The 26,888-nt window shown below is 39.5% G+C and overlaps 1 protein-coding gene across 1 annotated transcript in view; it reads left to right on the forward strand.

Moving 5' to 3' along the window:
- Nucleotides 1-26,888, forward strand: part of LOC126094971 (cobalamin trafficking protein CblD) — a 45,427-nt gene that overhangs the window by 9,615 nt on the left and 8,924 nt on the right. The window contains exons 2-5 of the mRNA XM_049909626.1: nt 50-183; nt 20,178-20,241; nt 20,331-20,476; nt 21,039-21,261. Of these exons, the coding sequence (XP_049765583.1) occupies nt 50-183; nt 20,178-20,241; nt 20,331-20,476; nt 21,039-21,261 (567 nt within the window). The remainder of the gene's footprint in view (nt 1-49; nt 184-20,177; nt 20,242-20,330; nt 20,477-21,038; nt 21,262-26,888) is intronic.

The following is a 26,888-nucleotide window of genomic DNA, read 5'->3' on the forward strand; positions in this document are numbered from 1 at the left end:
CACGGTTAGTGATCGTCAATGTTTATTTTTGTCAATCTGTATGTTTCAGAAATAGATGACAGTCAGGTACCTAACTGGGAGCTACTAGCACCACGTGGTTATCGCTTCTACCTTCCAGGTGGCCTGGGCCCTGCTTGGTATGATTCTACTTCCACTCCTTTGCCATATGGTGCAATTGCTCAGGTACAGGACTTTTGCAGACTCATATCCTGTTGGTGTAAATGCAGAAACTAAAGAAATTAAAAAAAAAAGAGTTTTTATCACATTTGCACCTGAAAATTTACATTTTTATCAAAAATTAATGGTACATTCTTCACATATTGCTAAAATCAGGTCTCTACCTCACCTCTGTGGTACATAATTCCCAGAAGCGTACTTCAACATATTCTTTGTCCTAGCTGGTAACATTGGATACAGCTTAATGCGAATCACCATCAGTATCAGCACATAGACTGACTACTGCAGCTATCTTAGATGTTCACACAAATATCTCATTGCTGTTCGTGTTGAAGCTTATGAAATTCTATGTCGATTTAAAGTGGTGGAGGGTGAAAAGTTTGGTTTCTGCACAAACAGAATCAAATAGCGTATTTTGAGATATTGCATGTTCTTTGTTTAGTTACATTCAAAGACAAGAACTAAAACTTAAGTAAGAAAAAAGAAGTAATGTAGTAGACATATCTTTCTGGTAGTACATAAAGAACTAAGTGCAACCAGAATGTGATGCATTCAAAAACACAACAGATAATGTGGTTATACTAATCCTTTGTGGACTAGATTCTGTGGGTTATAACTCTTGACATGAAAGCGAATGTATTTTATTTCAATTCATAGTGCTGCAGTCTTTTTCTTAACGCAAGTTATGCAGACTGAAGCGATGAATGAAAATTTGTACCAAGGTCAGGATTTGAACCGGTGTCTCCTGCTCACTAGACAGATGTGCTAACCACTAAACCACCCTGGCACAGTGGCTTTTGCACAACAGCATGGATTATCCTAGCGTGCCTCTGACCTCATTCGAAATTCCCATTCATGCCTCATTCCACTTGGTATTCCCCTTAAACTCAAACAGCATTTTAGAGGCTCTCCAATTGTATTGGAATAGCACCACAGCTTCAAACAAAATGGGGGATCCTGCCTGAAACCTGGACTAACTGCTTTTAATCGAATGAAACTGTATGATTCCAGAGACCTTTTCAAGTCTCAAACATCATAGATGAAGGCATGCTAGGGTAGTCCTGCAGCTGTGCAGAGCCACTATACAAGGCTGGCACAGTGGTTAGCACATCTCCCAAGTGAGCAATGACCTGGTTCAACCTGACAGTTGGGAGCTCCAACATTAAGTGCGTTATGGGGCTCCTTAGGGACATGGCTGCCAAGAAGGGGAAGAAGCCAATGTGCACTTTGTGTGCGTACGGGGTGGAGTCATTCTAGACATGCAATGGGTCCTTCTGGATGCCTGAAGAGAACAGGGTGCAGCCAGCTGCAAGTGGTGCCTCACGTCAGTACCAATGGTGTGTGCCACTTTGGATCAGAAGAGATTCTCTCTGGTTTTGAGCGGCTAACAGAAGTGGTAAAGGCTGCCAGTCTTGCTTGCAAGATGAAAGCAGTCAACAGGACTGAATGCGGGCCTCTTGTACAGAGCCGAGAGGAGGGTCTGAATCAGAGGCTCAGACGGTTCTGCAACTGTGTAGGCTGCAGATTCCTTGACTTGCTCCAAAGGGTGTTTGGGTTTCGGGTTCTGCTGAATAGGTCATATGTCCACTATACTCAGGAGGCAGCTACATGGGTAGCAGGGACAGTGTGGCATGGGCTGGGCAGTTTTTTAGGTTAGAGGGTCTCAGGAAAACACAAGAAGCGCTTCAGTCACGAAGGGTGTAGGCCGAACACAGGAAGAACGTAGGTACAGGAACCAACAGTATAACAATTGGAAATTGTCATAGCTGTGTTGGGAAAGTACCAGATCTCCAAGTGCCAATAGAAAGCACAGATGCTCAAATTGTTATAGGCACTGAAAGCTGGCTAAAGCCGGAGATAAGCTCAGCCAAAATTTTTGCTAAGTATCTACAGTGTTCTGAAAGGATAGGCTAAACACAGTTGGTGGTGGCGTATTTGTTTCTGTTAGAAGTAGTTTATCTTATCGCAAAATTGGTTCCTGTGAGTTAGTATGGGCAGAGGTCATTGTTGGCAGCCAGAATAAAATAATAACTAGATCCTTTTACCGTCTTCTCAATTCAGATACAGTTGCTGAAAGGTTCAAAGAAAACTTGAGTTTGATTTCAAACAAGTAGGCCTACCCGACTCTCACAATTGTAGTTGGTGGTGACTTTAATTTATTCTCGATATGTTGGCGAAAATATATGTTTAATTTCAGATGTCTGCACAAAACATCATCCAAAATTGTCCTAAACACATTCTCCGAAAATTATTTCGAGCGGTTAGTTCATGAGCTCACCCGATTACTAAATGGTTGTGAAAACACAATTGACTTCATAGCATCAAATAAACCTGAGTTAAAAACAACCATCGAAATGGATACAGGGATTAGTGAACACAGGGTTGTAGTAGCGAGATTGAATATTGTAACCCCTAAATCCTCCAAAAATAAACGAACAATATACCTATTCAAAAAAGCAGATAAAAATTCACTTGATGCCTTCCTGAGAGACAATTTCCACTCCTTCCAAATTAACAATATAAGTGTATACCAGATGTGGTTTGAATTCAAAGAAATAGTATCAGCAGCAATTGAGAGATTTACACCAAATAAATTAAAATGACAGAGCTGATCCCCCCTGGTACATAAAACGGGTCAGAACACTGTAGCAGAAACAACTAAAAAACATGCCAAATGTAAACAGATGCAAAGTCTCCAAGATTGGTGATCTTTTTACAGAAGTTTGAAATTTACTGTAGACTGCAATGCTAGATGCTGGTAATAGTTTCAGCAATGAAACTTTGTCTCGAAACCTGGCAGAAAATCCAAAGAGATTCTGGTCATATGTGAAGTATCTTAGCGGCAAGACACAACCAAAGCCTTCTCCGTGCAATGGCAATACAGATACTATTGAAGGCAGTGCTGCCACAGCAGAGTTACTTAACACAGCCATCCAAAGTTCCTTCACCAAAGAAGACGAAGTAAATATTCCAGAATTCGGATAAAGAACAGCTGCCAACATGAGTAATGTAGAAGTAGATAACCTTGGCGTATTGAAGCAACTAAAATCACTTAAAAAAAGGAAATCTTCTAGTCAAGACTGTACACCAATTAGATTCCTTTCAGAGTATGCTGATGCAATAGCTCTTTACTTAACAGTCATATACAACTGTTCGTTTGACGAAAGATCTGTACCCAATGACTGGATAGTTGCACAGGTCACACCAATATTCAAGAAAGGTAGTAGGAGTCATCATCAGTTTTCTGCTATATTAGCAGGTCCTTTGCCTCTCCATTTTCTGCATTCCATTGCTTCCTTCTTAAGGATGCTGTATGTTGTACTGTCCATTACGTCATCCAGTATCTGAAATCTCTTCCTTCCTCGCTTCCTTTTCCCTTTTACGTAGCCTTCTGAAACTGTTTTTATCAGTCATTCTTTCTTAATATCTGCCCAATCCAATTTCTCTTTCTTCTTTTTATCAGGAGTAGTAGGAGTAAGCCACTAAATTACAGGCCGATATCGTTAATGTCGATATGCAGCTGGACTTTGGAACATATATATTGACAAGGTATTTCAAATGGATTCCATATTTCTGGAAGCTTTTGACACTGTACCACACAAGTGGCTTGTAGTGAAATTGCGTGCTTATGGAATATCGTGTCAGTTATGTGACGGATTTGTGATTTCCTGTCAGAGGTCACAGTTCGTAGTAACTGATGGAAGGTCATGGAGTAAAACAAAGTGATTTCTGGTGTTCCCCAAGGTAGTGTTATAGGCCCTTTGCTGTTCCTTATCTATATAAACGATTTGGGAGACAATCTGAGCAGCCGTCTTAGGTTGTTTGCAGATGACGCTGTCATTTATCGACTAATAAAGTCGTCAGAAGATCAAAACAAGCTACAAAACAATTTAGAAAAGATACCTGTATGGTGTGAAAATTGGCAATTGACCCTAAATAACGAAAAGTGTGAGGTCATCCACATGAGTGCTAAAAGGAATCCATTAAACTTCAGTTACGCGATAAATAAGTCAAATCAAAAGACCATAAATTCAACTAAATACCTAGGAATTAGAATTTCAAACAACTTAAATTGGAAAAAGCACACAAAAAATGTTGTGGGGGAGGCTAACGAAAGACTGCATTTTATTGGCAGGACACTTAGAAAATGCAACAGATCTACTAAAGAGACTGCCTGCACTACACTTGTCTGTAGACTTTTAGAATACTGCTGTGTGGTATGGGAGCCTTACCAGATAGGACTGACAGAGTACATTGAAAAAGTTCTACAAAGGGCAGCAAGTTTTGTATTATCGTGAAATAAGGGAGACAGTGTCACTGAAATGATACAGGATTTGCGGTGGACATCATTAAAACAAAGCTGTTTTTCATTGTGAGGAATCTTCTCATGAAACTCCAATCACCAACTTTTTCCTCTGAATGCAAAAATATTTTGTTGACACTGACCTACATAGGGAGAAACAATCCACAGGATAAAATAAGGGAAATCAGAGCTCACACGGAAAGATATAGATGTTCGTTCTTTCCGCGCGCTATACGAGACTGGACTAATAGAGAATTGTGAAGGTGGTTCGATGAACCCTCTGGCAGGCATTTAAATATGATTTGCAGAGTATCCATGTACATTTGCATATAATTCCCTTATTCTCTTGGTCTTCACTGCATTTTACTTGTTGCATGACCTTTACTCCTTTCCTCAATGAGGACGAGTAAATGAGTGAATGAATGAAGGAAGGAAGATTAAATAAGGTGTAACATCTCATCAACAGTGAGCACCGAGAAAAGCAGTGCAGTGCTTAGCATACTGGACTCGCATTCGAGAGGATGAAAGTTCAAACCTGCGTCCGGCCATCCTGATTTAGGTTTTCCATGATTTCCTGGAATTGTTTAAGGCAAATTCTGGGATGGATCCTTTGAAAGGACATGGCCAACTTCCTTCTTCATCCTTCCCTAATTGGAGCTTGTGCTCATTGTCAACAGGACGTTAAACACTAATTTCCTCAACAATGAGCATATTACAGATAGCCCACAAACTTAAATTGGACAAGGCTCAACAAGGATATTGGTCTTGCCCTTTACACAGGAATTGTTCTGGCACCCACCATTTTTGTTTTAGTGCAGCCATGGAAAACCTGTCTAGATTATTGTACAAGGATTTGTTGTTTTGCCTACCTTCTTCATTTATAGGTAATGACTGCCATCTTATAAAAAATGACCTGGAAAGTATACACATTTTGAACTCCGCAGTACATTCATTCTGTTGGATCAGTGAGGCCAAAGTTTACATGGGCGTACTCCACTTTTAATAATAATGGTGGGCACTATAAGATAGTGTTTTGGTGAAAATATGTTACAGCTATAATCAGGTCAGATTTTGCATTCAGTGTATCCACGACATATAATCTGGTATAGAAATTTGCTATCTAGAATGCTTTGTGCTCATCAGTTTGTTGAAAATATTATTGACACAGGTGGCAGTCCTTCCAAATGTCTGGAGTAATGAATTTCCGATAGTTCAAAGTGGATATTATAAAAGCAGTTTGTACTAGTTTCTGAAAGGAAGGTAACGTCCATTTGCCTGTAAGAACCAGTTGATAGCACTTCCAGCTGCTCAAATAAGAAGTGTGTGTGAATGCACCCTCATACTGTTGCTCACCACACTAACCCAATCGCAGTAGCAGTTACTTTAGCAGTGGATGCAATGCATAAAAAACAATCCAGAAACACTCTAAAATAGCCAATAATTAAATTATGAAACCAAAAATTAAGTTTAAAAAATGTAAATATATTTAAAAAAAGAAAGCCATTTCTTTGTCGTAACATCAGTTCTTATTAGATGATAGATGGAATTTATGAAGCTAGAGACATAGCATCAGAATTTCAGAGAACTATCGTCCACACTGAAGATGACAAAGGAGGTAAATGTGAGCAGTATTATTCATTCAACATAATGGCTGATTGCATCCAGGTTACTGACAAGAACAATATGGAAAAGAATGGAAAAGAAAGTTGAGGCTGTGTGAGATGGCCATTGGTTTGCCTTTAGGAAATGTGTAGGCACCAAGAGAGGTTGTTCTAATGTGGTACTTGATAATGGAGGCAAAACTTCAGAAATATCAAGACAGCTTCAGAGGATTTGTCAGTATAAAAAAGTGTTTAGCTATGCTGAATAGTGCAGAAGATGGAAATTTTCAGAAAAAAATATGTAGAAACTACACTGACCGGGGGGGGGGGATCACAGCACCAAGGAGGAGTTGTGTGACAGTGCGACATAAACGAAAGTTGGTAGGTGTGTTATTTTATTAATTTAATTTAACTTACAAGTGTAAGTACAAAATGCGATACTTCAAATGTATCATGCAGTTCTAAAGACATGAGTAGACAAAAATTCAGTGAGAATGATGACAATGACTTGAATTTCAGTTTTGCATGTACTTACTGTTGGAAATGAAGAACAACCAAAATGTGTCATTTGTTTTAAAGTTCTAGCTACTGAAAGCATGTTGCACTCTTTTATGAAAGAAAACAACAATAATCCAGACAAATTTTGTCGGCATGTGTACGGATGGAGGTTATAGTATGATTGGCTGTTATGCCGAATTGCAAGCTCCGACCTTTAAATAGCCTCCCTTTGCTGAAGAAGTGTATATGAACTCTGAGATTGGATCTTACATTTATCTTGTTCAAGAGAAATTGAATTCTAAGAAGTTCGTAGACAGTGACTTTGTTTGGAAGCTGACATATATTTGTGACATCTTTGCAAAACTCAGTTCATTGAATGTATCCCTTCAAGGTAATGAGACCAATATTCTGCAACTGTCAGACAAAATTTAAACTTTTAGAAATAAGCTACTATTGTGGAAGAAAAAGTTGAGTGATAGAGATATAAATTATGCCTCCTTTGCTCTTCTCACAGCTTTAAAAGATAGTGGCTTGCAGTTAAGTGAAGACTTGAAGGCTGTGCTTGTGGACCATTTAACTGAACCTGGTGATTATTTTCTGAAGAATATTATGAAAAGAATAGATTGCTACTCACTGTGAAGATGACACATTGAGTTACAGACAGGCACAACCAAAAAACTGCTACACATTGAGCTTTCAGCTAAAGTCCTGCTCAGAGAGAAAAACACATTCACACAAGCAAGCACCTCTATCTCCTGCTGCTCTGGCCAGAGATAGCAGTCGGGTGTTCTTGTGTGTGTGTGTGTGTGTGTGTGTGTGTGTGTGTGTGTGTGTGTTTCCTTTCTGAAGAAGGCTTTGAATGAAAACTCGATGAAAACTCGATGTGTAACAGTCTCTTTGTTGTGCCTGTCTGCAACTCAATGTGTTGTCTTTATGGTGAGTAGCAGTCTATTCCTTCCATAATACTGTTGATATTCCAACTTGGGCTTTCCATTGTTTGATTATTTTCTGAAATAGTTTCCAGAAGTAATTGATCAACACAACCAATCAAAGAACCTTTCAGTAGAGAACTTTCAGGAAACCTCTGAAGAACAAGAGCACTTTACTATTATTTCTTCAGACTGCACAATGAAATTCAAGTTCGATTATTTGTCACTGCATGAGTTTTGGAGCATGTTGAAGCAGGAGTAACAAAGCCCTACAATGTTTGATATCTTTTGTAACATCCCACTTATGTGAGGTAGGTGTTTCAGCGTTGGCAGTCATCAGTACAAAATATAGATCAAGAATGAATGTACGAAAAGAGATGCAAGTGTCACTTTTCAAACTTTTGCTGAGATTAAAGTGTGTTCTCAATAGTTAATGAAGAAATAAATACTCTTATTATTTTTTTTTCAAAAGAAATGTTTATTTATCCCACATTTCCAGTCAGATGTCATGTGTGAAAGGAGCTATAGGTGTCAGGGGATCTAATGGCCCTAAAGGCTTGAAAACTACTGGTCCATACTGAAAGACAGCGTGTACGTATTACAGTGTATTTATTATTTGTGACTGACAGCTGTAGTTTATCAGACACTGAATAGTCTATGAACTGAACTGGTAGGACAAGATTGTCTGTGCATCCTTATCAAATGTTAAGATTTGATTATTTTTATCTGTTTGTTCTTACTGAAGCATTTGTGATTGCAAACATGATTGCAGTTACGTATTACATATAATCTTGCACTGGTGCCGCCATATGATATAGTGGCTGTTGCTAGTGGTATCCGTAATAATGCCACACAAATTTATAACTAGTAAGGAGAGATCAGTGACCAAGTTAGCTGGCCCAGCTATTAGGACACTGGAATTGCACTCAGTAAGACAGTGGTTCAGATGCCCATCTGATCATCAAGATGTAAATTTTCCGTGGTCCAGGTATTAAGACACTGGAATTGGACTCAGTAAGACAATGGTTCAAATGCCCATCTGATCATCAAGATGTAAATTTTCTGTGCTTTTGCTAAATTGCTTAAATCAAATGCCAAAGTGATTCCTCTGCAAAGAACTGTGCCAATTTCATTCCCCATCCTTTCCTAATCCATTCTTGTGCTCAGTCTCTAATGACCGAATCGTCAGTGGATTGTTAAACCCTAATCTTAATATTCTGCATGACATTTGGTTACCTATACTGAGTGGAATCTGTATCATAAAAGGTGGATTCAATAACTGTCAATAACTACTGGCCTATTTCACTGCTGACATCATTTTCCAAAATTTTAGGAAGGTGCTGTATTCTAGAATATTATCTCACCTTAGCAACAATAATATCCACAGCAAATCACAGTTTGGCTTTTTTGAAGAGATTCTCTTCTGAGAATGCTATTTACGTGTGTTCACTGACCTGATTTTACAAGCGTTGAATAATGAAATAGTGCTGGTTGTTATTTTCTGCGAACTATCTAAGGCATTTGACTGTGAGAATCTTGATATTCTCCTAGATAAACTGAAGTTTTATAGTATTGTTGGTACAGTCAATCAATGGATAATGTTGTATCTAAACGAAAGAATGGATAAAGCTGTAATTCAGCCAATGTAGTCCAGAAAGAAATCATGTGGGGTTCCTCAAGGCTGAATCTGAGGTCCACTGTTATTCCTCATATATGTAAACGATCTTCTGTCCAATACAGGGTGTTACATAAAGGTACGGCCAAACTTTCAGGAAACATTCCTCACAAACAAGTAAAGAAAAGATGTTATGTGCCCATTTGATGTATGGATTCGCACGGGCCAATAGCCGTGGCGTGGTACGTTTGTATCGAGACAGATTTCCAGAACGAAGGTGTCCCGACAGGAAGATGTTCAAAGCAATTGATCGGCATCTTAGGGAGCACGGAACATTCCAGCCTATGACTCGCGACTGGGGAAGACACGAGGGCACCTGCAATGGACGAGGCAATTATTCGTGCAGTTGACGATAACCCTAATGTCAGCGTCAGAGAAGTTGCTGCTGTACAAGGTAACATTGACCACGTCACTGTATGGAGAGTGCTACGGGAGAAACAGTGTGTGCAGGCACTATCAGCAGCTGATTGGCCTCCACGGGTACACTTCTGTGAATGGTTCATCCAACAATGTGTCAATCCTCATTTCAGTGCAAATGTTCTCTTTACAGATGAGGCTTGATTCCAACGTGATCACATTGTAAATTTTCACAATCAACATGTGTGGACTGACGAGAATCCGCACGCAATTGTGCTATCACATCAACAACACAGATTTTCTGTGAACTTTTGGGCAGGCATTGTTGGTGATGTCTTGATTGGGCCCCATGTTCTTCCACCTACGCTCAGTGGAGCATGTTATCACGATTTCATATGGCATACTCTACCTGTGCTGCTAGAACATGTGTCTTTACAAGTACGACACAACATGTGGTTCATGCACGATCGAGCTCCTGCACATTTCAGTCAAAGTGTCTGTACGCATCTCAACAACAGATTCGGTGATCGATGGATTGGTAGAGGCGGACCAATTTCATGGCCTCCACGCTCTCCTGACCTCAACCCTCTTGACTTTCATTTATGGGGGCATTTGAAAGCTCTTGTCTACGCAACCCCGGTACCAAATGTAGAGACTCTTCATGCTCGTATTGTGGATGGCTGTGATACAATATGCCATTCTCCAGGGCTGCATCAGCGCATCAGGGACTCCATGCGACGGAGGGTGGATGCATGTATCCTCGCTAACGGAGGACATTTTGAACATTTCCTGTAACAAAGTGTTTGAAGTCATGCTGGTAAGTTCTGTTGCTGTGTGTTTCTATTCAATGATTAATGTGATTTGAAGAGAAGTAATAAAATGAGCTCTAACATGGAAAGTAAGCGTTTCTGAACACATGTCCACATAACATATTTTCTTTCTTTGTGTGTGAGGAATGTTTCCTGAAAGTTTGGCCGTACCTTTTTGTAACACCCTGTATATTAGAGGCAGAATTAATTCTTTTTGCAGATGGCACTAGTATTGTAATCAGTCCCAGCATGCACACAGAATCAGAAGAAATGATAAATGTCCGTAAATGTGTCATTGACTGGCTTTTTGCAAATGATCTCACCCTCAATTTTAAAAACACACAATGTATTCAGTTCTGCATATCTAGTGATAGGTGTAACACATGGTGAGGAAATAATAAATAGGGGAGGGAGGGAACCTCAAATTTCTTAGGTGACCATATCAATGAGAATTTAAACTTGAAAAAGGACATTTTAGAACTCCTGAAACAACTTTGTCCAGCCACAATTGCACTTAAAATCATTACAAATCTTACAAAAGGAGCAATGATGTGCATAATTACAACGTTGAAGAAAAAATGGCATTCATTACTCTGTATTAAGACTGTTTTTAGCCAAAAACAAAAACGATAGCAAAAACTGTTGATCACATCCAAGTGTCGGACAAATGGAAAAGTAAAATTTGAAAACAAACTGAGAAAGTTTCTTCTTGACTACTACTCCTTGTTCCATAGAGGAATTTCTATTATTGTAATGTGTAAAAGGTGGTTGGTAGGAACTACAAACTAACATCTGTAAATATTATTTTCTTTTTTTCTTTTTATTTGTGATTTATTATGTAAAATGTTCTATTGAGTATGAACCTAACTAACTCAGCCTCTGAAGGGAATACCAGCCTGTGGTGCTGATATTTGTACAGTTCATAATTCAAGCTATTTCTGTCTGCTTGATGCACTTTTCATTTATCAAAGATTGTGTGCTTGTGTGTATTTTTAAGTGGAAAAAGACTGAGGCTGTGTTTTCACGAGTCTATCACTTTTATTTCATTTCTCCTAAAACGTTGAAAACAAGTCTGCAATTGAATTTATTTATTTCTAATTTTTTTTTTTTTTTTTTATATATATATATATATATATATATATATATATATAATTCCCTGCCGTTCTGCTGCTTTCATAGTTTTCAGGCACTTCTTTTGACTCTTCTTTCCTTTGATTCCTTCTTTACCGCTCTAGCAGTTAACAATATTATGGAAAGGACAGATTCCTCCTCACCATAAAGATGATTGATGATGCTGAAGCCCGGCACAATGAAAAGACTATTACAAATTGCAACCTGGACTTTCCATTGACAGCTTTTGTTAAATATGACTTGAATATTTTAAATTTTTGACATTTGACTACTTTACAAATTATGAGATGCAGTTTATTTGCTCTGTAGACATATGAACCATAGACCTTGCCGTGCCTCAGCGAAACAGATAGCCGTACCCTAGGTGCAACCACAACAGAGGGGTATTTGTTTAGAGGCCAGACAAACATATGGTTCATGAAGATGGCCAGCAGCCTTTTCAGTAGCTGCAGGGGCAACAGTGTGGATGATTGACTGATCTGGCATTGTAACACTAACCAAAACGGCCTTGCTGTGCTGGTACTGCGAACGGCTGAAAGCAAGGGGAAACTACAGCTGTAATTTTTCACGAGGGAATGCAGGTTTACTGTATGGAAAAATGAAGATGGCGTCCTCTTGGGTAAAATATTCCGGAGGTAAAATAAGACCCTATTCAGATCTCCGGGCAGGGACTACTCAAGAGGACGTTGTTATCAGGAGAAAGAAAACTGGTGTTCTACGGATTGGAGTGTGGAATGTCAGATCCCTTAATTGGGCAGGTAGGTTATAAAATTTAAAAAGGGAAATGGGTAGGTTAAAGTTAGATATAGTGGGAAATAGCGAAGTTCGGTGGCAGGAGGAACAAGACTTTTGGTCAGGTGAATACAGGGTTATAAATACAAAATCAAATAGGGGTAATGCAGGAGTAGGTTTAATAATGAATAAAAAAATAGTTCGGGTAAGCTACTACAAACAACATAGTGAACGCATTATTGTGGCCAAGATAGACACAAAGCCCATGCCTATGACAGTAGTACAAGTCTATATGCCAACTAGCTCTGCAGATGATGAAGAAATTGAAGAAATGTATGATGAGATAAAAGAAATTGTTCAGATAGTGAAGGGAGACGAAAATTTAATAGTCATGGGTGACTGGAACTCGACAGTAGGAAAAGGAAGAGAAGGAAACATAGTAGGTGAATATGGATTGGGGGTAAGAAATGAAAGAGCGCAACTTAATCATAGCTAACACTTGGTTCAATAATCATAAAAGAAGGTTGTATACATGGAAGAAGCCTGGAGATACTGACAGGTTTCAGTTAGATTATATAATGCTAAGACAGAGATTTAGGAACCAGGTTTTAAATTGTAAGACATTTCCAGGGGCAGATGTGGACTCTGGCCACAATCTATTGGTTATGAACTGTAGGTTAAAATTGAAGAAACTGCAAAAAGGTGGGAAGTTGAGGAGATGGGACCAGGATAAACTGACTAAACCAGAGGTTGTACAGAGTTTCAGGGGGAGCATAAGGGAACAATTGACAAGAATGGGGGAAAGAAATACAGTAGAAGAAGAATGGGTAGCTCTGAGGGATGAAGTAGTGAAGGCAACAGAGGATCAAGTAGGTAAAAAGACAAGGGCTAGTAGAAATCCTTGGGTGACAGAAGAAATATTGAATTTAATTGATGAAAGGAGAAAATATAAAAATGCAGTAAATGAAGCAGGCAAAAAGGAACACAAATGTCTCAAAAATGAGATCGACAGGAAGTGCAAAATGGCTAGGCAGGCATGGCTAGAGGACAAATGTAAGGCTGCAGAGGCTTATCTCACTAGGGGTAAGATAGATACTGCCTAAAGGAAAATTAAAGAGACCTTTGGGGAAAAGAGAACCACTTGTATGAATATCATGAGCTCAGATGGAAATCCAGTTCTAAGCAAAGAAGGGAAAGCAGAAAGGTGGAAGGAGTATATAGAGGGTCTATACAAGGGCGATGTACTTGAGGACAATAGTATGGAAATGGAAGAGGATGTAGATGAAGATGAAATGGGAGATACGATACTGCGTGAAGAGTTTGACAGAGCAATGAAAGACCTAAGTCGAAACAAGGCCCCGGGAGTAGACAACATTCCATTGGAACTACTGACGGCCTTGGGAGAGCCCGTCCTAACAAAACTCTACCATCTGGTGAGCAAGATGTATGAGACAGGCGAAATACCCTCAGATTTCAAGAAGAATATAATAATTCCAATCCCAAAGAAAGCAGGTGTTGACAGATGTGAAAATTACCGAACTATCAGTTTAATAATTCACAGCTGCAAAATACTAACAAAAATTCTTTACAGATGAATGGAAAAACTGGTAGAAGCTGACCTCGGGGAAGATCAGTTTGGATTCCGTAGAAATATGGGAACATGTGAGGCAATACTGACCCTACAACTTATCTTAGAAGCTAGATTAAGAAAAGGCAAACCTATATTTCTAGCATTTGTAGACTTAGAGAAAGTTTTTGACAATGTTGAGTGGAATACTCTATTTCAAATTCTAAAGGTGGCAGGGGTAAAAATACAGGGAGCGAAAGGCTATTTACAATTTGTACAGAAACCAGATGGCAGTTATAAGAGTTGAGGGGCATGAAAGGGAAGCAGTGGTTGGGAAGGGAGTGAGACAGGGCTGTAGCCTATCCTCGATGTTATTCAATCTGTATATTGAGCAAGCAGTAAAGGAAACAAAAGAAAAATTCAGAGTAGGTATTAAAATCCATGGAGAAGAAATAAAAACTTTGAGGTTCGCCGATGACATTGTAACTCTGTCAGAGACAGCAAAGGACTTGGAAGAGCAGTTGAACAGATTGGACAGTGTCTTGAAAGGAGGATATAAGATGAACACCAACAAAAGCAAAACAAGGATAATGGAATGTAGTCGAATTAAGTCGGTTGATGCTGATGGAATTAGATTAGGAAATGAGACACTTAAAATAGTAAAGGAGTTTTGCTATTTGGGGAGCAAAATAACTGATGGTGGTAGAAGTAGAGAGGACATAAAATGCAGACTGGCAATGGCAAGGAAAGCGTTTCTGAAGAAGAGAAATTTGTGAACATTGAGTATAGATTTAAGTGTCAGGAAGTCATTTCTGAAAGTATTTGTATGGAGTGTAGCCATGTATGGAAGTGAAACATGGACGATAAATAGTCTGGACAAAAAGAGAATAGAAGCTTTCGAAATGTGGTGCTACAGAAGAATGCTGAAGATTAGATGGATAGATCACATAACTAATGAGGAGGTATGAAAACAAAAAGAACAATAAGTACCTATTTAAGTAAATTTTGATATTACCAGTTTACTTGAATGGTTGTAAATTGTGATCAGTCAAAATCTTTTAAATAACAGAATGCAGTCAGAAATTGGGCAAATCCATCACACCTGGTTCAAAGTCTTTAGTTGTGACAACTTTTGATTGTGCAAAAAGATTTTACTATAGTCGTTCATGTTATGCAGGTGTGTATGTCAGGAATGATGACTAGGGAAATGAGAAGTGGTGGCAGGATAGTGTGAGGTAGGAGAAGGTTCAAGAAGTGTAAATGGTTAGGATTATGTGGTATTAAAAGTGTGAAGATAAATCTTTATTTAAATAACTTGACAAAATTAACTTTAAAGGTAAAAAAAAACCTAGTTTGCATAAGTAAACAGTGACATTCATTTATAATATGTCATGTTACTAAATTAATAAATTGTTGTTAATTGCTGAGTATGCATTCCTTCATTAGAAGGCTCGGTCCCTAAGTGGCCACACTGCCTGCAAGTGGTGAACATAGTGTTGCTACTGGGTGGGCTGTCAAAGTTGATTATTCTTGAAGTCCACTGAATTCGTGAAATCACATTGGAGAGAAGTATTTTAGTAGGTTCTTGCAAATGACAACTATTGTAACCTTCACTTTAGGACCGACAACATTTATTGATACAAATAAACTTTTGTAACAACAGATTCAAATTGTCTTTTCACGATAGAAATGTATATAAATCCAAGCAGTACTACTTTGTTACGCAGATGTACGGAAATTACAATGTAAAGCACAGTGGTGAAAACCGAACACTCATCAGCTGAAGCACTATCCAGCACAAGAGTAAGTTAGCATAGGTAAACAGCATAGGCGCTCACAGTTCCCTTGTATCGAATAATAGCAACTGAGAAGGAGTCCACAGCAAGATAGCCTTATATTTTCCCACTACAGGAGTGCACATCTCTGGCCTGTGATATAGTCAGCAGTCTGCTGCAGGTGGCCTCATTGGAAGGTGGATGATGTTACATGTATCAGTATGTCTGTACCTTCTATTTGCATGTCTGGTGTGGGTACTAAAATGCCCATGCTGAAAGAACTCGAAACCAACGGAATCACTTAAATACACAATTCACGTGTCCATTCCTCTTCCTTGCCTTTTACAAGGAGTCCTCACACGGACAGTACTGGCCGAGCCCAAGTTGGGACCTGCTGTACTTGTAATAGTACCTCTCTCCTACTTTCCAAAACTCACGTAAGTCTGCTGGCATACTTTTTGGGAGTGGCACTCCTGGAAGATAGGGTATTGTGGAGAAATGTCTTAGCCACATCCTAGGAAATTGTTTCCAGGATTGAACTGTGAGAAGTGGGTGCACTTGTTTCAAACTTCTGATCAGATTAAGACTCTGTGCCGGACTGGGACTCAAAGGCGAACCATGTCTTTAATGAGCAGTACTTACTGAGTGAGCTATCTAAATGTGATACATGATCTGCCCTCACATCTTTACTTCTGCTGCTACATCTCTTGTACTTTGCAAACTGGAATTTAGTGCCATAGGATATGCAGAACAGCTTCTGTAAACTGGGAGAGGAAGGTACTAGGCGAAGTAAAGATGAGGGGGGGGGGGGGGGGGAAGGAGGCGAGGCACGAGTAGTGTAGCTCTTTGTCTGTAACTCTGTATGTGTACCCCTTAACACACTTGCAGGATTAGTACTTTCTATGGGATTAAGTGTTTGGAATATCATTTTTATTCTGTTTATTGACAGTGCTGGAAACAAATCATTAGGCCTTTTTACCTCCGGCATACTTGATTTTGGACTGTGACAGTTAGCAACATCCTCATTCTGTTGTTTTCAACACTAGTCTTCCAGGGATAGGTTGATCATGGCAGTGTATGTAGATTCCAGTGATATGACATTGGTTTGGAGTACTACTATGCACAAAATTACATTTGTGAATAATAAAATGTTCGCAGTTGAGATGCTGTGTAATTTATCAAAAGCATTCAGTTATGTCAGTCATACCATTCTATTTGTTTTTTTTTTTTTTTTTTTTTGTGAAATACATGTTACAGAATGTCCTTGATTTTGTTCTTATATAAGGAATAGAATGCAGAAATTAATATTAGTCTGCTTAAGTATTTCACTAAGGGATGCCACTTTATATGAATGGAGAGAAATTATTGTGGGCATTCTGTCATGTTTAATTTTTGCCATTACTGTTTTTGTGCTGTAAATATCCATCATTTTATTGGAATAACAAGTAAGAATTATCCCTTTTTGTTCATGATTTCACTGTCAATATGCCCAAAGAACCATCTATAGAGAAAAGTTGAGAAAACCGTCCCAAAACACATGTGCTACATAACGGCACTGTTTCCTGCGCATGTACCCCAACGTCAGTATATGATATGATCACAATGCACATGTACACAGGCCGCACAATGGGTTGGTATACTATGGATCATGTGGTCGAGCAGCTGCTGGGGTATAACCTCCCATTCTTGCACCAGTGCCAGTCAGAACTCCTAAAGTGTCGAAGGGGTTTGAAGACGTACAGCGATACGTCGGTCGAGAGCATTCCAGATGTTATTGATGGGGCTTAGGTCTGGAGAACAGTCAGGCCACTCCATTCGCCTGATATCTTCTGTTTCTAGGTACTCCTAAACGATGGCAGCTTGGTGGGGCTGTGCGTTATCATCCATCAGGAGGAAGGTGGGACCCACTGTACCCCTGAAAAGGCGGACAAACTGGTGCAAAATGTCGTCCCGTTACACCTGACCAGTTACAGTTCCTCTGTCAAAGACATGCAGGGGTGTACATGCACCAATCGTAATCCCACCGCACACCATCAAACCACGACCTCCGTACAGGTCCCTTTCAAGGACATTAAGGGGTTGGCATGTGGTTCCTGGTTCACGCCAGATGAAAACCGGGCAAGAATCACTGTTTAGACTATACCTGGACTCGTCCGTGAACATAACCTGGGACCACTGCTCCAATGACCTTTTACTGTGTTCTTGACACCAGGCTTTATGGGCTCTCCTGTGACCAGGGACCTTGCAGGTCTCTAGGCGAATAAACAATGTCTGTCCGGTCGTCTGTAGACTGTGTGTCTGGAGAAAACTGTTCCAGTGGCTGCGGTAAGGTACCGAGCAAGGCTACTTGCAGTACTCCGTGGCCGTCTGCGGGCACTGATGGTGAGATATCGGTCTTCTTGTGGTGGTGTACACTGTGGACGTCCCATACTGTAGCGCCTGGACCCGTTTCCTGTCTGCTGGAATTGTTGCCATAATTGTGAGATCACACTTTGTGGCACACGGAGGGCCCGTGCTACGCCCTGCTGTCTTTGACCAGCCTCCAGTTGCCCTAGTATTCTATCCCTCATAACGTCATCAGTATGAGCCATTTTCAGCACACAGTCACCATTAGCACGTCTGCACACTTACTCGCTGCACCATACTCTGACGTGCACCAACACACCTCTGCGAATGTGGACTGCTGCCAGCGCCACCGTGCGACGACCGCAGGTCAGATGCACCGTATGGTCATACCTCGAGGTGATTTAAACCCCCAAACCGCCCACCGGAGCGTTGTTTCACCATGTACCAGCACTATTCTTAAATTATGGACATGACTGTAGTATTCTACCTTCAGAGGCAGACATTTGTATTGTGTGTTGCACCCTAATAGAAGATCATATGTTGTAGGTTCAGTGTGCATATTGAAGAAAACTTAAACTGGAAAAACCATGTTCAGCTACTGTTGTTACAGACTTTAGCTTCAGAGAGAGATGCAAAAGTAGCAAGTTAACATATTTTTGGTATATTAATAATTTTTATTTATGGACCGTCTGACAGCAACTGAATAAAACACAATTTTAGTGCCATACGCGTTTCGCCTTTATTTTCTGCAAGGCATCATCAGTGACCTGGAATGTGTACATATGTTAGCTATTTTATTTACATTTTTGTCATTGTGCCTATAGGTTATAAACAGTTCTGGTAGTTGGTATTTCCTATTAAGTAGTAATGTTTAGAACTGTACTTACAGGTTGCGTGGACAATTTCCTACATATTACGCTCCTGTTGCATTTTTGGTGTTGTTATTCCTCTTATGAACGCCAATTTGCGGTTTTTTTCGCCATTCCACAACACTATGCACAGAACGCTTGTTTTAAAACAATGTTTTGGTTTCTGTTGACGACTGTCAAATGTTTTTGCCAAAGATCGAATGTTATTGCCAAAGTTATGAGTGTAACTATTGAAGTATCTGTGGTCGGTTCATGTATACATTTGTGTGTGTTTGTGTGTGTGTGTGTGTGTGTGTGTGTGTGAGTGGGTGTTTTTTGGTATGATATATATATTTTTTGTGCTGTGTGTGTGTGTGGACTGCAGACAGCACAAAAAATATATATATCACACCAAAAAAAACACACACACACACACATACACACACACACACACACACACACACACACACACACACACACACACACAAATGTATACATGAACCGACCACAGATACTTCAATAGTTACACTCATAACTTTGGCAATAACATTCGATCTTTGGCAAAAACATTTGACAGTCGTCAACAGAAACCAAAACATTGTTTTAAAACAAGCGTTCTGTGTATAGTGTTGTGGAATGGCGAAAAAAACCGCAAATTGGCGTTCATAAGAAGAACAACAACACCAAAAATGCAACAGGAGCGTAATATGTAGGAAATTGTCCACGCAACCTGTAAGTACAGTTCTAAACATTACTACTTAATAGGAAATACCAACCACCAGAACTGTTTATAACCTATAGGCACAATGACAAAAATGTAAATAAAATAGCTAACATATGTACACATTCCAGGTCACTGATGATGCCTTGCAGAAAATAAAGGCGAAACGCGTATGGCACTAAAATTGTGTTTTATTCAGTTGCTGTCAGACGGTCCATAAATAAAAATTATTAATATACCGTAATATTGCGCGCAACTGAGGAGGACAGGACTATAAAAGTTGAAGATAACATATTTTCATTGTGCAGAAGCAAATAATTTTAATTCTGTATAGTACTCACAAGTTCACTTACGGGTCTCTCTTTAACAGGTGGAAATATTAACTACAGCCCTACAGCACTTTCAGTAACACTTGAAATTTTTTGCCAACAAGCCACGTGATTTTAACAGTAATATAGATATTCATAAATACAATACTAGCAGGAGAAATGATCTGTATTACTCTTTTGTAAATCTAACTTTGGCTCCAAGAGGTATGAAAGGCACTGAATAAAAGTCTGACCGAGAGCGGTAGTGTTTCTTGACATCTTTTGCTGTACCATAGAGAAATTCTTCAATGGAAATAAGTAGCTACTTACAAGCCCATAAATGATCAGCATCTAGTACTTTCTGCTCTTTTATGAAATGTGTGCAATTTATGTGTTTCAGACACCAGTAACTGACAGCAAGTTTGATTTCACAGTACAGCGATGCCCAGTGTTACTGAGGAAAGGTGATGAAACTTCAGTAACTTAAAAATTAGTGGAGACTACCTTCTTCAAAACAGTCTAAAGTAACACATATAGTGTGTTTGTTTTACAGATGTGGAGGAACTGTTCACTGGAGTCAACTTTCGAGGCTTAGAACTTAGTGTTGTTACATTAACATACCACAGAGCTAAGAAACGTACTCTGGGAGGAAATGTCACTGCAGATCCTGAAGGAGAGAGGGAAACTGTTGTCAAAAGTGTAAGAATACTTTCTTTAATGTATCTTATTCAGTATTTCACAAATTTGTTGGCAAAACGATCTTGACTAAAATTTCAGAGCCAATAGTTGTTAATGACAGTGTGTGTATTTTAACAAAGAGCATGAACTCTGAATGTGTTGCTCAAATTGTGGATATTTAGCAGGCAAGCTGAAAGCCTTTTGTTTGAAGTTACATGTAAATAGCATTCTAGAATGGCTTTAGTTGTGCAGGTGTATTTTTACAAGGAATCGTACTTTCTCACTGTTGTGACCCCTCTCCTTTCGCTCCACCATGCCACCTGTTGGAGCCCTTTTGTCAGTCTGCCTTATGAGTTACATATTTGCAATGTAAAAATAAATTAATTGAAATGTTTATGTTAAGGTGGCAGTGGTATATATGGATGAATGCTTGCATTTTCTATAATGTAACTGTTGCTGTACATATTTTATTTGGATGCCCAGGTTTTGTGTGTGGATTGCTGCCTTTATGATCATGAGAGTATTCATGAACTGTGTCATTTCAATAAGAATCCGAATTTTAATGTTTTTTGTATTTTTACAGTTTGTGGTTGTAGCCCAAGAAGTATGTACTAAACTGAAGATGGCAGGGTACTGGGCAGACTTTGTGAACCCTTTCTCAGGACGGCCATATTTTGGCACAGGTTTCGAACTGGGTGGAATGCTGTATCGTGTGGATCCTCGCTTCCGCTGCCTGGGATTCCGTGTTATTGATGCACCCACTGGGTGCAGTATTCTTGCTCACTCTGCACAGGCACCACTTACAGGTAAAATTAACACATCCCCTTCATGTAAAATTAACAAAACCCAATTATATTGTATACCTTCATTCACTTGCTCAACCCTGCATTATTTGCTATAAGACGGCTGCTCAAAAAGTATCAGGCTTTTGTTTATAAAATCAGTTTTTATTCAGGTACAATTGTTTGATGTTAGTCACCTTCAAAGTAGTCCCCTTCCAGAATGAGATTTTCACTCTGCAGCGGAGTGTGCACTGATATGAAACTTCCTGGCAGATTAAAACTGTGTGCCCAACCGAGACTCGAACTCGGGACCTTTGCCTTTCGCGGGCAAGTGCTCTACCATCTGAGCTACCGAAGCACGACTCACGCCCGGTACTCACAGCTTTGCTTCTGCCAGTATCTTGTCTCCTACCTTCCAAACTTTACAGAAGCTCTCCTGCGAACCCCCTTCAGCTTGTACACACCTTTCTAAATGCTGCTGCCACTGCTGAAAGGATTGCTGGATAGCCTCTTTAAGTATGGTGCACCACTTCTCCATTGGGTTCTGCATAATGTCTTCCCTGTTCTGAAATCTGATCACTTTTAGAGTCGTTTCCAGTTTAGGTTAAAGTCAGAAGTCACTCAGTGCTAGGTCAGGGGAACAGGGAGGCAGACAAACCACAGCCATGTTGTGTTTAGCCAGAAAAATGTACAATTAATTGAGAACAATGAACAGTTGTATTATCATGGTGAAGAGCCAACTGCCTGCTGCCCACAAGTCTGGCTGTTTGTGTCTCTGTGCTTCATGAAGGCGACACGGGAACTCTTGGTAGCACTCCTTATTGACCTTAGTACCTTCTGGGGTGTACTCATGGTAGACCACACCATTGACATGTTCCACACCCATGAGAATCATTTGAATTTTTGCTCTACAGAACTAACAGAAGGATGTAGGTTGCAGTAGGTACTGGGAGATGAAGAAGCTTGCACAGGATAGAGTAGCATGGGGAGCTGCATCAAACCAGTCTCAGGACTGAAGACCACAACAACAACAGAACTAAAACTGAATCTAACCTAATCTAATCTAATTGGAGTAAAAAAGATGTTCAGTATGGCTTTCACTTTGCGGCAGACCTGCCTCCCTTCTTTTGGGTTTTGAGGATGTTGGATGCTTTCATTGAAATTACTGGAACTTTGTTTTTGGGTTGTACTCATAAACTCAGGACTTGTCACCAGTGATGACTGTGTTAAGAAAATTTGGATTACTCTTCAGAGTATCCAACGTGTCCTGCGTGATCTCCAAATGAAGTTGCCTCTCCAAAACTTTGGCACAAAATTTTGCTCAGATCCTCCTGAGGTCCACATGTTCTATTAAAATGGAGTGAATGAATCCAGCACTAATATTAACCTCGTCTGCAAGTTCACAGATTGTGATTTGTCTATTCTGCACCACCAGGATCCTTATGTGATCAGTAATGACCTAATTTGCATACTGCACTCTTCACTGCTGAGTGGCCATCTTTGAAGCAGTTTTCTGTGTGATGCCTATTGCTTCATCCAGAAACACTTGTCAAGACTTGTGGATTGTTTCAACTTGAGAATGACCAAGCTTAAAACAAAATTTGATGCAATAACACTGATCCACTTTTTCTGTTATTTTGCCCACAACACAAAATCCGACGACTGCCATTTGTTCACTTGTCAACAACTATCTAGTGACAGGCTGTTTCCATAGTTGTGAAAAACATCAGGTATGCCCACCACATATGTCTACAAATGTAAGACCACACGCGGTTCGATACTATTGTTGGTATCAACAATAAAAAATAAAGATGGATTCTTTTTGACAGCTCTCATATTAATTGCTCATATTCCCTGAGTTAATCAGCTTTATATATCAGTTTTTTGAGCAATAGTGCATATCACATGATTTTTGCTGAGAATATTCCAGTCTAGCGACAAAACAAAAGCCTGTAGATATTACACCTCAGAATTAAGTAACTATTCTAACTTTTCCTGTCTCCTTTTTATAGATTTGTGTGATATATGATTTCTTCTTATCCTATAGTAAAATTATTGAAATTTCACATGGTCTGAGCTCTCCTTTGACACAGATGTGAGAGTTTGTACAAAATTAAATTGCAAATGGATGCTGGAATGTCGAGCAGTAAATGGGTTAAATTAAATTGAACATCAGTTTATCATTTTTCACAGTTAAAGTACTGTGGAGTTTTGACAGAGAAAATAGTTTTGTAACTTGGAGAGGAAGAATGATTGATAAAATTTGTAGGTGAAATTTGATTGTTCGGTGTAGTTTCCGGATATCACTACATGTACTCAAACTGTGAACTTATAACAAAGCAAGGTGGCTCAGTGGTGAAGACACTTACATACATGATGTGAAAGTTTCGACAGAATGTATATAATTCCATCCTGGATTTTCCATTGTTTAATTTAGGAGTAGAGGTAACAACTCACCCCAATGATAGAAAACACACACACACACACACACACACACACACACACACACACACACAAGTAAGCATTCACAACCTGTACAGTTACATAAGAAATACATCATATCAGGACTGTAGTTTGGGGCACAGGGTTATGTTGAGTGGTATGAGTGAGGGGAGAAAGGAGGTGGGAAGCAGGAGGGAAGGTAGGGGAAGGATGGCTGATTGCCTGGAAGGAGATAGCACATGTACAGCATTGAAATGCATGAGGGAGAGGCAATCTGTGTGTGGGACAGGAATACAACCAAGCACTGGCACTGGTGAGTTTGTGCAGCACACAATGATGGTGGTGTGGTGAAATGTGTTGGGGTGGGGTGGTAGAACAGAGGAAGAGGGAACAGGGCAAGATGATGTGGGTGCGGGTAAGTTAAGGTCCTGGGGCAGAGTGGAGGTAGATGTGGGCAGGGGTTAGCAGAGATTGGGGACAGGAGTATTACGGGGCTGGTTGTGAACCAGCCTTTAAAATTTTGTTTGTTGTGCTCATCAGTTTCTGCTGTTGGTGATCAACTTGGCTCTGGCGGTGGCCTTACATTCAGCTGGGCAATTGGTTTGTAGTCATTCCCACATAAAATGCTATACACCAATAGCCGCAGATTCAGCATCTGTCGTATTCCGTGAGTTGTTACCTCTACACTTACACATATCAGAAATAGTGCTCAAATCTCTGTTTTGCAATTCAAGGGGTTTCCTTAAACTGATTAAGATAAGTGCTAGGATATTTCCTAAGCTCTAATCACCTCATCAGCAGGATGTTAAACCTCTCTTCCTTTCCTTTGTAAATGTGGAAGGTCCATATGAAGTAGTAGCCTACAATAATTTTAATTGTTCATAACATTATGTTCTTATTTTAGTTCAGTAGACTCAAGATATGTATGTTATTACTCCCTGAAAATTAGAATACTCTACTCAAAGTGGTTTCTGAGATTTAGGGAAAAATGCAACAGAAAATGTAAATTTTCAGGAACAGCTTCTAAAGTTTCAGAAGACTCTAACTCGCTTAATATATACTTAATTCTTTATTTTTAGTCACACAGAAGCACCCTGCACCCTACTGTATATCATTCTCTTGATCTTTTTCCAATTTTTTCTTCTTTTCTTCTTTCTGGGCTCCTTAGTGGCCAACTGCATACTCTTGCTTTATCTATGCGAACCTTTTCCATCCGTTCAAGTTCTCTGATACAGTTTGCTCCAGGATTAATTCCCTTATGCTGAAGTACTTTCACCCTACCAATGTTGCCATTCCAACAAAAACATTTTTTGGTAAGCAAGTCCTTATAAGATTATTGAACGACTCATTGGGATATTGAGTCTGACCATGCAGACACTTCTTCACGAATTCAGGATTTTCCAGGTCTCTGTAAATAGGTTTTATGATATCCACGACTGCTGCTGGGATGCAATGTTTATGACTGGATGAACTGTTTGAGTACTGAGCATTGCAGTAATTGCACCATGAATCAGGTCCAGGAGGGCAAAGGTGGTGTACTGGTTTTTCATCAGTTGACAGTCTGTGGAATAAGGTAGCCCATACTGCCTGCTTTATTTTCGACAAATTATTTCTAATGGCCATCCCATAGTACTGCTGTAGTTCATCAATCATTTTGTCTGTCAGCCTCATCAATCATTTTGTCTGTCAGCCTGTCTCTTTTGGTTCGATGTACAATGTGTCTTTATACTATGAAACGATATGCTACTGTTTTTGACAGTGCTACCAATACAAACATGTAATTTAACCTTTATAACACAGCCTTCTATATAAAAAAATTCTGATTTTATTAGATCTTGAAGTAATGCAAGTAATAATTTTAACATTTTTCAACAGGTGTAGATTATATTTAAAAAAAGTAAAATAAAATACTTCCCATGTGAGTTTTATATATATATGGAAAGTTTTGACATCTAACTCTGATGCAGAAACATATTTTTTTATTGTTTCCACTGCTGAATTTACATCTGCAACAGAAGGAACCCATTTTCGTCACCACCATCAATAACACTTCGTGCACTGTCATTATTTTCCTGTATATTGTAGCGAAGTGTCATGCGTGCAGTGTAGTGTAGTGAAGTGGTTAGTTTCGCTGTGTGGTGTACTGAGAGTTGCCAGTTCAAGCCTGGTCACCAACAATTATTTGTTATTTAGTAACCATCTTTTCTGAAAGGTTCTTGAAATATGTTTGAAATGGTAGTATATTCTGGACTATTCTGTGTTGGTATAAATGGCTGCATTCTCCATCCAAGAGTTCAGTTCTGTTCTAGCTGTATTTTTGTGTCTGTAATAAATGTGCTTTCAGTTCTTAGTGTCATACTTTATTGATGCCCTGCCATCAGATTTGGACTTCATTGTGGTTTTGACATAACATTGTTAGGTAGAGATGGCTCCCATTAGGCAATGTAAAAGTTATCGTCTACATGGACTCGAACTGGGAAACAAACAACACATCATTCCTAATATCTGTATATTCAAGAGATAAATGGATTCCAAATCAGCAAAAAGTCAGTTGCTTATGATGCACCCCTCAGTGTGTTCCGAAAACACTGGTCATGACCCAGTGAAATGACTGGAAGGATTTGACCAAGTCACCAAATACAGCAGATTTTTTTCAATCTGAAAAGACAAGTTTCTTATTTGGAAGAGTGCTCAGAAAGTGATAGGTTTCATATATGTTAAAGATGTGTTTCAGTTTTGGCGGTTTTATAAGTTCTTGTAATGCACCACTCACCTTTTCACAAACCGTTTTTTTGTTTATACTGTTTTTTCGTCTTGTACAGTTTTGCACACTACATTGTACTGCTTCTTGAACCTGTTGATGTGCTTGTTGGATGTGGAGAAGTTCTTGATTCGAGCACATTGGTCAGAGCCATTTTATGCATCATCATACAGTTCTTGAGGATGTTGGAAGCCTGTGTTGTCTGAAGCCAGCATTTCATAATTTCTTCCAGTTTAGCATATCTAGAATAACTCACACAGTGGTATTCCATTGCCCACCAAACCTACACAGTGTCCTTTTCCATCCGCTTGCCTCATGGCTCATATCCGTGCAAGAGACCTAGATGCAAGATCTGTTCTATACATCCTCCTGCCACCACATACTCCAGTCCAGTCTGAGGCATCACCTATCCTATCAAAGCACAGTCATGTGATCCATAGCTAAGTTG

The sequence above is a fragment of the Schistocerca cancellata genome, chromosome 8 (genome assembly GCF_023864275.1).
Source record: "Schistocerca cancellata isolate TAMUIC-IGC-003103 chromosome 8, iqSchCanc2.1, whole genome shotgun sequence".
Lineage (NCBI taxonomy): Eukaryota > Metazoa > Arthropoda > Insecta > Orthoptera > Acrididae > Schistocerca > Schistocerca cancellata.